Raw genomic sequence first — 11,567 nt, forward strand, 5'->3', positions numbered from 1 at the left:
AGAAATTAATACTTGAATATTTCAGGTTGCCTCGATTAATAATACTAAAAATTAATATAAAAAATTGCTTCTTATTTATAATGTAGAAAGATATATCACACAAGCATTGTGAGCGAAGACAATTACGATAATTACTTCTCATCGCGTGTAATAATTATTTCTCGTCTCTAAAGTTTGCATAATTAATGATAAAAACAATTAAAACCGGTAATGAGATACGAATACAAATTTTTTTATTCAAATTGCTTTACTAACAATAAGCTGTTTTCGTTTTAAAAGGAACAGACGTGAAAAATTCCGGAAAAAAATTCAAATACGAAAAAAATAGCTTGCACGGTCCTTCCAAATTGATTTACCACACATTTCGTGACAAACACGTGAGCTTGGTCTTTTTCGTCCGATCCGCCATTACGTAAGAGACAGAAACAGCTTCGTACAAAATATAACGTTGCTATTGTCTGATACTTTAGGCGCGATGAATTCGGTGAATGAACGAAATGCTTACGTCACATTTTGGGTTTTTCGTCAATAAAGTTACGTAAAAGTTATCATTTCACTTTCATCTTGTCGAAGCCATTTTAAAGACAAATAATAATAAATATACACGTCTATATCATCCGCGTTTAGAGGATACTATAGACTTTGATACTAATGTCGCAACAAGCGTATATCGCAAAGACTATTTATATTACGTAAATTCGTGGTCGTTAGCCTAAATTGGTTTTTATGATAATTTTCAGGGACATTGGTAATTAATTTTTCAATCGAATTCTCAACTGGATTCTTGTCATTTCACGGAATCTTTTCTTCCATCGATCGTTCGCTTCGCTTCTCCGAAGTAAATTGAGCGCCGGATACTGAAGAAATAACGTACCGGTCTGGACTTTCTTCTCGCATTTCAAGCGCATCGACCTTGACTCCATGGATCATCATCACGGTTGACGTAGAATAGTATAGTAATTTTCACTCTCAGTCAATGACGCGATAGAAAGCGAAGAGGCGTAATTTCGAAGGGACGACGTCTCCGTCTCGCGTTGGCAGAAGATAAATATTATATCGCTCTCGCAGATTAATCGGAACGGGATTATGACGTTTAGCATAAAAAAAAGGCTGTTGTTGAGACTGAAACGACGCATCGTACAATCAAGTTGTCTACATCGCGTAGCCGTAGATCGTTAGCTTCTCAGGATCCGGGAGAAAGTATTCGCGCCCGTATATTTTAAGGGTCGATCGCATCAGTGAACTTTTCCTTCTGCTTTTCGCCGTTTCGGATTTTCCCCTGGGAGTTTTTCCAGCCCGATCGAATCTCGTAGTTTCTCACTGCGAGACGAAGCTTGCAATTTCGCGATTTCGGTAGAATTGCGTGGAAATTTTCAATTTTCACCACTTCCACTCCCACGGGAGAATTATTCAGAGCAGAAACTAACAATAAAATCCTTAAGGAGTCTTTTCTTTCCCATCACGTATCGGTGATCAACGACGCCTCTGCCGCCGATTTCCTTTCACGTGCCACGCACTTGGTGTATTATACTACGTAACAGGGATTTTCCGCAGCCTTTCGTAACACTGGGAATTTCACGTCGCGGATCACACGCCGGGTTAAACCGCGCGTGAATTGTCTTGACCCAATTCAGGTTCCTTATACGTTTTTTATTTCCGTCGGAATGTAAATGGATTCGATACAGCGCGAATGATGAAAATAATAAACGTCATATAACTCATGTATATTACATAGCGTGTGATTTAACCCTCCGTTAGGCGCAATGTTTAATAGGTATTATTTTTAAGTTACTAACGCATCGATTTCTTTATTTTACATTGTAATATTAATCAATTTATTCCTTATATATTTATTGTTTTTTTTTTTTTTACATATTTAATGCCTGATTTATTAGCCAAGTGTTAAAATAATTATTTTAAAAGGAAGGAAAAATAATCTCGTCCTAAAAATATGATGTAAAAGGTCAAGTCGATTGAGAAAAGATTCCTTAATAATCCGTTCTCGGAGGAGGACGAGGAACGATAAAGATGACTATAGCTACGACTATTAAAATCTTATTCGAGATTATTGGAAGAAGGGAGCGTGGGGAGAGGGAGAGAATGTGTATGGGGAAAACGAACACGGCAACTTTCATCAAGTTCTTTTTTTTTTTTTTTTTTTTTTTTTTTTTTTTCGGATGAAGTTACACGACAGACGATGATTATCGATGAGGAGACAAGCTGCGAGCTACTACACAAACTTTCACACGGGCTTCACTGAGGTCGACGGCTACCGGTCCGATGATTTTTTCGGTCAGTAGGTAATATGGTACCCATGCTGTTCGATCGAGTAACTCGACGGGATCTCGGCGATCGGCGCGGAATAAGCGTAAGCGTACGGTGATACCTATGTAATAATAACAAAATGAAAAATCGGTAATAATTTCGACTTTTCAAGAGAGAGAGAGAGAGAGAGAGAGAGAGAGAGAGAGATTTTATCCAAATGACAAGACCTCAAAATCTATAAAATTTGAAATAGGAGGGTATAATTTTTAAATGTAAAAATTTCCGAGCGCTCGATTTTTACATCGAAGCTATTTGTAAAACCACCCCCGGGTTCCACCCGCGAGTGGTTTTATGTCGTTTATGAAAAATTAAACATTTTTTTTATCCCGCAAATTGATTTTTAAATTTTTTAACGGGACGCAATGCAGGGAGAGTTTGCACTCCAACTTGCCATATATACCCACCTGTGATAAAATGGGCGCGGCGTATGCGATCCGGGAGATCGGTGCGATGACAGGCGCGGCGATCGGCGCAACGAGCGGCGCGAGCTTGGTGGTCGACGCCGGGGTTTTCAGCTCGGAGACGAGGGCGGTGAGCACGGGCGCGGGTGCGGGCGCGAGTGCGGGCTCCGCTTTCGGGGCTGGTGTTGGCGCGGACCACGCCAGACCGAGAATACCGACGATGAGAATCTGCAAATAATGGTAGTCGTTTTGTGTGTGTGTGAGAGAGAAAGAGAGAGAGAGAGAGAGGGAGAGAGAACTGCCGTTTCTATTTAAATTGGAAAACTTTGGCACGTCGGGAAATTTAAGTAAAACCGTTGAATCGTACGGAGCAAATGAGTCTATGTGACGCGAATATCATCCCCGGCGGTTAACCGGTTTACCGGAAGGTGGGACGGCGCACGCGCGCGCGCGATGAACTTTCGAAATAAATTTATATTCAAGTTTAAAAAAATCGTGATATATATATATATATATGTGTGTAAATGTTTTCTTGCACAATTTTTAATTAAAAATAAAAAAAGAAGGAAATTTATTATTATTTAGATGCGCGTGTCCGAGCGGATTTACTTACAAATCGCAACATGATGAACTTTGGAGGAGGATTCTGCGCGGATGTACTCGGGAACGGAGTACTCTGTGTCAGTGCGCACTCCAGCCTCCGTCTCCTCGTACTTATAGAGGTCTCGGGGGATACCCGGGGGATAAAAAGTAGACTCGTCCGGTACTGCAAAAGTTCGTAACTGCCGTATCGCCGCATTCCTCCCTAGTCTCAGGGACGGACAAGACAGGGATCGCAACGCGGTGCATCCTGACTTTGCAATATATATGTGTATTGACTCTGCCATTCGTTATATACGTACTCCTGGAAGGTTTTACATTAATTTATATATACGATACATGTATAATACAGATGGATAAAGAGAATTGATGCGGTCTTGAATTCATTAATGTCAGTGGCGCCAAGTTGCAATCACCCAAGAATCCTTCAATATTCTTATAAATTTATATTATTATTGTGTAATAATTGACAGTAAAGAAAACATTTTTGATAAATTGGCCCATTAACGATGTAGAAATAATACTAATATCATCCGACGAATGTAAGAGATATTAAAAATCTAGTCGAGTTATTTATAAGAGGTATTATTTTTAAGTTACTAATTGTAATATTAATCAATTTATTCTTTACATATTTATTGTTTTTCTTTTACATATTTAATGCCTGGTTTGTTAGCCAAGTGGTTAAAAAAAATTGTTTTAAAAGGAGGGAAAATAAAATAAAAAAGGGAATATATAAAAATAATATCTCTTCTCTTAACGAAAATTAAAGTGCAGATTTTCTTGGCATTACGCTGAAGATATATGGCGGATAAAACGTACGCGGCAACACAGTACATCGATAAGAATAATGCTTCGTCCCGAGAAACGTTTCTTCCATTTCTATTTCCTTCTATTTCGCGAAACAATCCCGGCAAGGGAAGAGAGAGAGAGAGAGAGAGCAGAAAGCCCTTCGACTTCGCATTTTTCAATTATCGATCCACCATGGTCTCTCGGACGCGGCACGTACGTCCTCCTCGCTATAATTCTCTCGCTTCGGTATTTTCTTTGCCAGGATATACGTATGTTCCACGCACACTTGGTACTCGGTGGCGTGTAAGACGTAGGAACGGGTGTGATTTAAAGAAAGGGAGACGCGAAAAGATTCCATAGCGCGACCGGCTATACGTCGCGTCGCTCCGTAGACCAGGGATACCGAGGTCATTAGCAATACTCGAGGTTCATTCACCCGAGACCTTGAGGATCCAAGCGTGCATACACGCTCCGAGGCAATCGCGCGCTATAATTTATATCGAGGCATGGAGATCGATATTGCGTCGCCGAAACGTGACGCAAACGTTGACGGGACAATATGCACATTTATATACGTATATAATATTTATGCGCCAATGATTTCAAAAATATCGAGGAAAATCAGAGAATATAAAATACACAGGCACAATAATAATACCGCGCGAGAAAATATTATAATTGCGACAGGTGTGGATATTGAGGAGGGAGATTCATTTTTATTTTAAATCAGAGAACGGTATCCTCTTTCGTTTCTTTGGGTGTCAATGTACATACACAACATTCAGACATAAAAATGCATGGCAATTTATTGAGGAATTTATAGTCTTATATATCCAATGGAATGAATAGCTTTCGCATCAATTTTAACAAACGTTGCCCACCGGCCTCTTTCCCAGGCTAAAAGACTGCCGGTTTTGACTCGTTTGTCGAATCATGCGTATGACATTCATTTCGCACATACTCGAGACAGGTGTTTTTTTTTTTTTTTTTTTTTTTATTTATGAGGACAATATTGTCGCGAAAATGAATGGGAGTGGTGACAGTTTCAGATACTGATTTTTCGATTTTCTACAAAAACCAAAGGCAGACGATACATCTTTTTAATTCTAAAGAGCACAAGAAAAAAAAGAAACCGCAATCCATATACTTTAAATTTAAATTAAACTTGAAACTTGCCAATTTCGATTTTCTCTCATTGATATAAGTACAATAGTAATAAAATATAATTTATCTATAATTGCACCTTTTAATCAAATATTTGTTTTAATAAAATTCTGTAATAAAAGAACGATAAAAAAAAAAAAAAGTATTATAGGGTGTGTAAATTTATAACGTGCCCCTTTAGAATTATCAGTGTCTAATACTTTACTCGGTCACGATTACGCGACATGTTGAACGCTATGCCCGTAACTGGATATAGTCTTCTCGGCGATCAGCTGTTGGGGATAGGTCGAATAATAGATGGGCGCCGCGTAGGGTAATCCGCGAGCAGCGATCGCGGGTATCGCGACGTGTGACTCGATGGTTGTGAGGGGTTTTACCGCGACCAGCGGTTGAGCGTTGTGAACTATACGATGTCCGTGGGCCTCGATCGTCCTCTCAGCGACCAGAGACGCCTTCGCCAACGGCTGCACGACCTCGGCGACCGGTTCCTGCACCAGAGCCACGTTTGTTGCGTATCTCAGCAGGGCGGGTGAAGCTGCGGCTACCAGGGGCGCCGACGCGTGCACCACGTGGTTGTCGTGGGACTCGACGACCTTTTCGGAGACGAGCTTGCCGATGACAGGCGTGAGAATAGTTCCACCGTGCACCGTGGCGATGCTCGCCAGCATAGAGATAACCATCTGCGAAAGAAAAACATTTGCCACGAATATATGAAATCTCTTGGAATACTCTGAAAGATTAAAACAACGCCGACATCGATATTTTCTAGTCGTATACTTTTATATTATTAACAGAGGAACAAATAACGCTCGGAATAATAATATATTTGCCAACTCGAAAATGGAGATTGAATTTAATTTATTAATGTTTCTATCTCTGAGGAAAACATATCAATTTTTTATCGCCTCTAATTGGCAATTGCCCATCTGTATCACGGTTCAAGTTTAAAGAAACGCCAGTCTTACCAGCCTAAACATCACGACGGATTTTCAGTACTTTTAGATCAGAACCTGGCACTGATCTGCACGCATGCGGATCTACGCGTGCTTATATAGGCAAGTACTTCCGTGATCTTCCAGAGACCTTCAAGGTCCGCGCAATAAGAACTTTACGTCCTGCGAGTCTATAGTTTCACTCGTTGAAGAATATTCAATGCGACAAAGGCGTCCACATTCTTGTCTGAAAGTATATATATATATATATATATAACACACCTGTGTAAAATATACTCTTATAAAACATATTTCTTGTTCGCGTAAAATATTAAACATTCCCGAAGAGAGATCTCCGAGATGTATCTTTTGCAATTGAATTTGGAAAACTGCATTTGAAGAAAAATGTCTTTTAATTTTGGGTTTTTTGTTCTAAAAATAAGAATTGAAAAACATGATTGCAAATTAACTACAAAATATCATTAAACATACAACTCTAATAATAGTAAAAAAAAAAAAAAAAAAAACAAAAACAAAAAAACATATATATATATATATATATAGTAAAATTAAAACTCTGTGAAACGGATTAGCAATGTATTACGAAAATTGAAATATGGATAAAGAAAATACGGATTACATTCTTGCCGCTTGTTGGTTTCGAAAGTGTTAAGCTTTTTGTCGTCACCATGAGTTTACGGGGTAGACGCTTTGACAGTCGAACAAAGAAACTACTTTGACGCGATCTCAAGACTTTACGTTTACTCTTCACCTCACGGTAACCATAAGCACTTACGCCATAGAAGCAAAAAAAAAAACAGAGTAATAGTAGTTGGCGGAGGGACGCATAAAAAGCGGCCGAGCGTAAAATTAAGGCCGAAAACACGCTTAATCTTGACAATCTCATTTATCTGTTTCTACTGTATGGCATTAGCGATGGCAAATCTGACAAAGAAAGATGTTGCAACTGAAATGAAAATAATATCACGCGCAACCGCGTATTTCGGAAACAATGAAAATAAAATTAATCGAGCTATTTCTTGAAAATTAACAAAATTGATTAAAAAGAGTTCTCATTAATTCTAGCCGAAATAAAAAAGCTTGTAAATTTTTAAATATTCTTTCTCTTCATTTAGAATGATATGTTTATTTAAGATTTAATTTTCAATGCTCAAGATTCTATATATATATATATATATATATATTTTTATAAAATAAATATGATTATTTTTTAACAGAAAGCACATGTAGTTGAAAGTTTGACAAATGTACAAAAGTTGATATATTCGATACATGTAACATGTCAACAACATAACATATACGTATAGATGTATACATCTATAACTTTTCTTCGCAAACGTAGATGCGATATTGAATAATTCGTCTTTGCTCTCTCTCTCTCTCTCTCTCTCTCTCTTCTCTTCTCTACCTTTTTCTCTCTCCTTGGCTTTCTTCAGGGCGCGAGGGAGACTTTTTCTAAAGCTCTCGTAAAGAATTTAGCAAGTTAGTTTCATGAAAAGTGCACAGGCGGGTTTATATGTTTCCTGCAAATATATTCAATACGTGACCCGATGGCGCGCGGCAAAGTTTCGCTCGCGATTGTCGAGCGAGAAGGGGATGCAACGGAGCTAAAGCCGAAACTCAAACAACCGTTGATCGCCAAGTCGGTAAACACTTTTCATCGAGTCGTTCCAAATCCTATTTTGAAAAAAGTCTCACGTAAACGGATAGGTAGGTAGATGGACGTACTACGCGGACGTTTGGCCCGCGCGCGATGTATGTGTATCCAAATAAAAAAATAAAAAAAAAACTATAAGAACGAGATCACCCCGTGATCACGACGCTCCGTGTTTGCCCATCGCCCGTGCGAGGAAAAAGTTCCAACTCCCCGGCACCGGCGCGGCCAGCGAGAAAGAAAGAATCCGCGATCCTCGATAAACTCGGATGGAACGTGACGCGAAGGAATTAATCCCTTAGGCATAGCGCGTGGCATGAGAACGAAATAGATGTAGAATTGTACATTGTATATTAGTCACGATGATTATTGTCAAATTTTCCAACACTTGCTAATTGTAGGAATAAAGACTCTTATTTACTACAGGTAATATTACAGTTGTGAAATATATAATACATGTATATTAAAAATGTCGACTTTCCACGTCTTCCGGTTGAAGGGGCTGAGGATGAAATAAACAACAGGGCACATTTATAAAGGCAGAAATGGCAAATTTTATTGATTGATCGTAGCGATCGGTCGTTTGATTGGCTGGTACAAGATTAGTTTGACAGATCGGTGGATCAGCTGTTTATTTCGACGAATCGTCATCGTGACGTCGCGTCCGGGTGGACGACGAGGATGTTGTTGAGAGAGAAAGAGAGAGAGAGAGAGAGAGAGAGAGATGGACGAATAATGGCTAGAGACGAAAGATCCCTTTTCAGTGAAGAGCGAGGACGGGAGCGTGGGCAGCGTAGGCGATGGGCGCAGCGTGGGTCAAGACCGGCGCGGCGGCAACGACCGGGGCGGCCTTGAGGACCGGGGCGGCGACGACAGGCGCGATAGGGGCTGCCACGAGCGGGCTCTTGACAGACACCTTGTAAGTGTTGGCGTAGCTGGTGGCGAGCGGGACGGCGTGGGCGACCGCTACGGGTGCCGCGACGACCGGCGCCGCGTGGAGAGCGGGTGCAGCCAGGTAGCCGGGTTCCGGAGCAGCCGTGGCGCAGGCCAACGCGGCGAGGAGAGCGACCAGCTTGTACATGATGGTTGCGGATCGAGTTGCTTCGTACTACTTCGGAGCGGAGTGCTGAAGAGCGAATGGTGCCTGAACACGGCGTCTAGGACCCCTTATATCCGTCGAGGCTGACCTCTCCCACTTTCCTTCTCGCAGCCAAGCCTCCGGCGGCACCCGGTCCCGGCGGCGATTCCTTGTTGCCTTCCTCATGCGCCCGCGCCCGCTCCCGCTCGCGCTCGCGCTCGCATCGTCGTTCCCTGATGCTTGTTTTTTGCCGCGCCAGCCGCGGAGGAGCACTGCCAAGGACTACCAATCGTGTTGGCGGGCCCTTCACCGTACGGCCAGCGTATATCGCGCGCGACGCCACGTAGCCTCGACGTAGAGAGACGTAATTGTCGATCATCGTTTTGTCTCTTGGAGAAGGACACGCGAGATGCTCGAAAGGGTGACCGTGATTATCCATGGCCTTATCTCTCCGGGCTTTCTTTGTTCGCGCTAGCCTACATAGGTGTATATAATAGGTGTATATACGCCATGCTCGAACCAAGGTTCAATGACATAGCCTCCGGCTATCGAGCGTCAAATTCTTCATTTCGATATATCCGGAACAATCGTACATAATTATTAAGCGATCTATCGCGCGCGTATATTGATTATTTATTCCAGCCAATTAAGAGGCCCAAAATATTTGCTCAGATTGCCTCGAGCGACAACAACGGTCAGGTCAATGCTTGTCACTTCCTCGATTAATTCTTCACGTACAACAATTTAATGGTCGTTTTTTTTTGTTTTTTTTTTAATTGATGGTATCCCACAGAGGAAACGCGATTGGAATTTTTCTTTGTCGAATTTTATTTCCAATTATTGCAAATAATTTAATATACATGTATATACTTAATAATATTTTTGAACAATTAAAATACAATATATATATATATATATATATATATATATATATATATATATATATATGTGTGTGTGTGTGTGTGTGTCAGCCATTATACTGGTGGAATCTCGGTTAAAATTATTAATCCGTTCGCGTAAAGTCCGCTTTCAGGTTGTTTACCCTGACTTTGGTCGTTTAGAAGGCACAACGCTTTTCTTCCTCTTTGTACTTTAGCCCATTTTAATACTTGTGAATTACAACGATTTACGAGCTGGGTCGCCTTGCTCGCGGGTTTCTCTCTCGGCAGTCGAGCGGTTTTATTCTACGCTCCGTACGTTGTTTTAATAAACATATATGTTTACACAATATATAACAACTTTCTCGAAAGTCTTTCAACTAAAAAATTTTTTTCAAACTTCTCGATATATCTCTTACTTGGGAATAATTCATAAAAGATTAAACTTTTCTCGATTACACAATTTTTTTCTTTCTTTCTTTTTAATAATTTATATCAATTTTTTTATCTAATTTAAACGTATTTCTATAAATACTGATTGATTGTTTTTCTCTCTTTCTTTTTCTCGAAACCAAAATTTATTTACACTTTCGGAGATTTTCTCTACCATTCGAAGTAATTTCTAGAATTTTTCTTTGTTTCTTGATTTTCATGCTTCCCTTGATAAATGATCCAATAACGCAGATTGAACGCCTGCGTACATTACGACGACGAAACAGGTCGCAAAGACTAGAATCGCAGGGAAACAGATCGGCAGGAGGGAAGGGGAGGGGAGAGGAGACATTATTGTGACACAAGTCGCGAAAGTAGATGCTCGACTTGCACAATTTCGTGCAACGCACTTTGCATACGACACAACGTGTAATATGGTATATGAGTGTGCGTGCGTGCGTGCGTGTGTGCGTGTGTGCGTATGTGTTTGTCCTTTTCTCCGCTTGTGCGTTACGCAGATTGTCGTCATCTTTGCGAAATCACGCATCACGTCAATGACAATGCGTGACAGTTTGCACTGACGAAAATCGCAGCAACTCCGGTGAACCGTGACAGGTGTCGGGGACCGCCTAGACGTACGGTAACATCAACTATCGACCGCTTCTATACGCAACCGCGTGTGCGTGCGGCATAAAATATTATGCGTCATTACACAAGGTGCATCCTGTCTCAATATCTCTTTCTCTTTCTGTTTTTTTATCACCCTGCGTTGATAAATTGCGACACATGTCAGCCTGATGTATTAAAATTTCACAACGACGTGTCCCGTAATATATTCGATCGAAATCTATAATGTATAGCTCTATAGATGATTTATATATTCCATATATATATATATTTAATTTATTATGAAATTAACGAATTAATCATTTATTTCCGCGATCAAGCATTATGTAATTATTTACATTTGGCAAACCATTGTTACAGCCGTTAATTTTATATAGTAGATTATTTCCTCATCAGAGAGTTGTGCTATATATATATATATATATATATATTGATTCACATATACAAAGCGCAATATTGTTGAAACGGGTACGATAACGATTTATAATCGAAAATTATACGATATTCGATTACCCAATTTATCGATCATCGAAACACCGCCCTTCTCTGCTCCTCCTGTTTCGTTCGTCTTTTTAAAGCGGTCTAACAATAAGTGTCTCGTACGGTAAATTTCGAATTGCGGAAGACCTTGGCCCACGAGTGTAGAGACTCAACTACTTTGAA

The 11,567-nt window shown here is 40.3% G+C and overlaps 3 protein-coding genes across 3 annotated transcripts; all 3 read right to left on the bottom strand.

Moving 5' to 3' along the window:
• Window positions 1–2,188: 2,188 nt before the first annotated feature.
• On the bottom strand, window positions 2,189–3,419 carry LOC140672511 (uncharacterized). Its single transcript, XM_072904717.1, has 3 exons — window positions 3,340–3,419; window positions 2,730–2,954; window positions 2,189–2,386 (listed from the first exon to the last, which is right to left on the bottom strand). The coding sequence occupies exons 1-3, from the start codon at window positions 3,349–3,351 to the stop codon at window positions 2,294–2,296; spliced, it is 330 nt and encodes a 109-aa protein (XP_072760818.1). The 5' UTR covers window positions 3,352–3,419; the 3' UTR covers window positions 2,189–2,293.
• A 1,701-nt stretch (window positions 3,420–5,120) lies between these two features.
• Window positions 5,121–6,298, bottom strand: LOC140672510 (uncharacterized). Its single transcript, XM_072904716.1, has 2 exons — window positions 6,248–6,298; window positions 5,121–5,962 (listed from the first exon to the last, which is right to left on the bottom strand). The coding sequence occupies exons 1-2, from the start codon at window positions 6,257–6,259 to the stop codon at window positions 5,498–5,500; spliced, it is 477 nt and encodes a 158-aa protein (XP_072760817.1). The 5' UTR covers window positions 6,260–6,298; the 3' UTR covers window positions 5,121–5,497.
• Window positions 6,299–8,229: 1,931 nt separating this feature from the next.
• LOC140672457 (uncharacterized) lies at window positions 8,230–9,095 on the bottom strand. Its single transcript, XM_072904637.1, has one exon. The coding sequence runs from the start codon at window positions 8,968–8,970 to the stop codon at window positions 8,650–8,652; it is 321 nt and encodes a 106-aa protein (XP_072760738.1). The 5' UTR covers window positions 8,971–9,095; the 3' UTR covers window positions 8,230–8,649.
• Between the last annotated feature and the right edge of the window lie 2,472 nt (window positions 9,096–11,567).

This window comes from Anoplolepis gracilipes, chromosome 13, assembly GCF_047496725.1.
Source record: "Anoplolepis gracilipes chromosome 13, ASM4749672v1, whole genome shotgun sequence".
NCBI classification, from domain to species: domain Eukaryota; kingdom Metazoa; phylum Arthropoda; class Insecta; order Hymenoptera; family Formicidae; genus Anoplolepis; species Anoplolepis gracilipes.

Bases quoted from the DNA above. Each gene is read 5' to 3' on its own strand.
- LOC140672511 (XM_072904717.1), bottom strand. The intron at 2,387-2,729 runs GTGGGTATATAT...ATTATTACATAG, and splicing joins CCGCGCCCATTTTATCACAG to GTATCACCGTACGCTTACGC.
- LOC140672457 (XM_072904637.1), bottom strand. From the start codon at position 8,970: ATGTACAAGCTGGTCGCTCTCCTCGCCGCGTTGGCCTGCGCCACGGCT.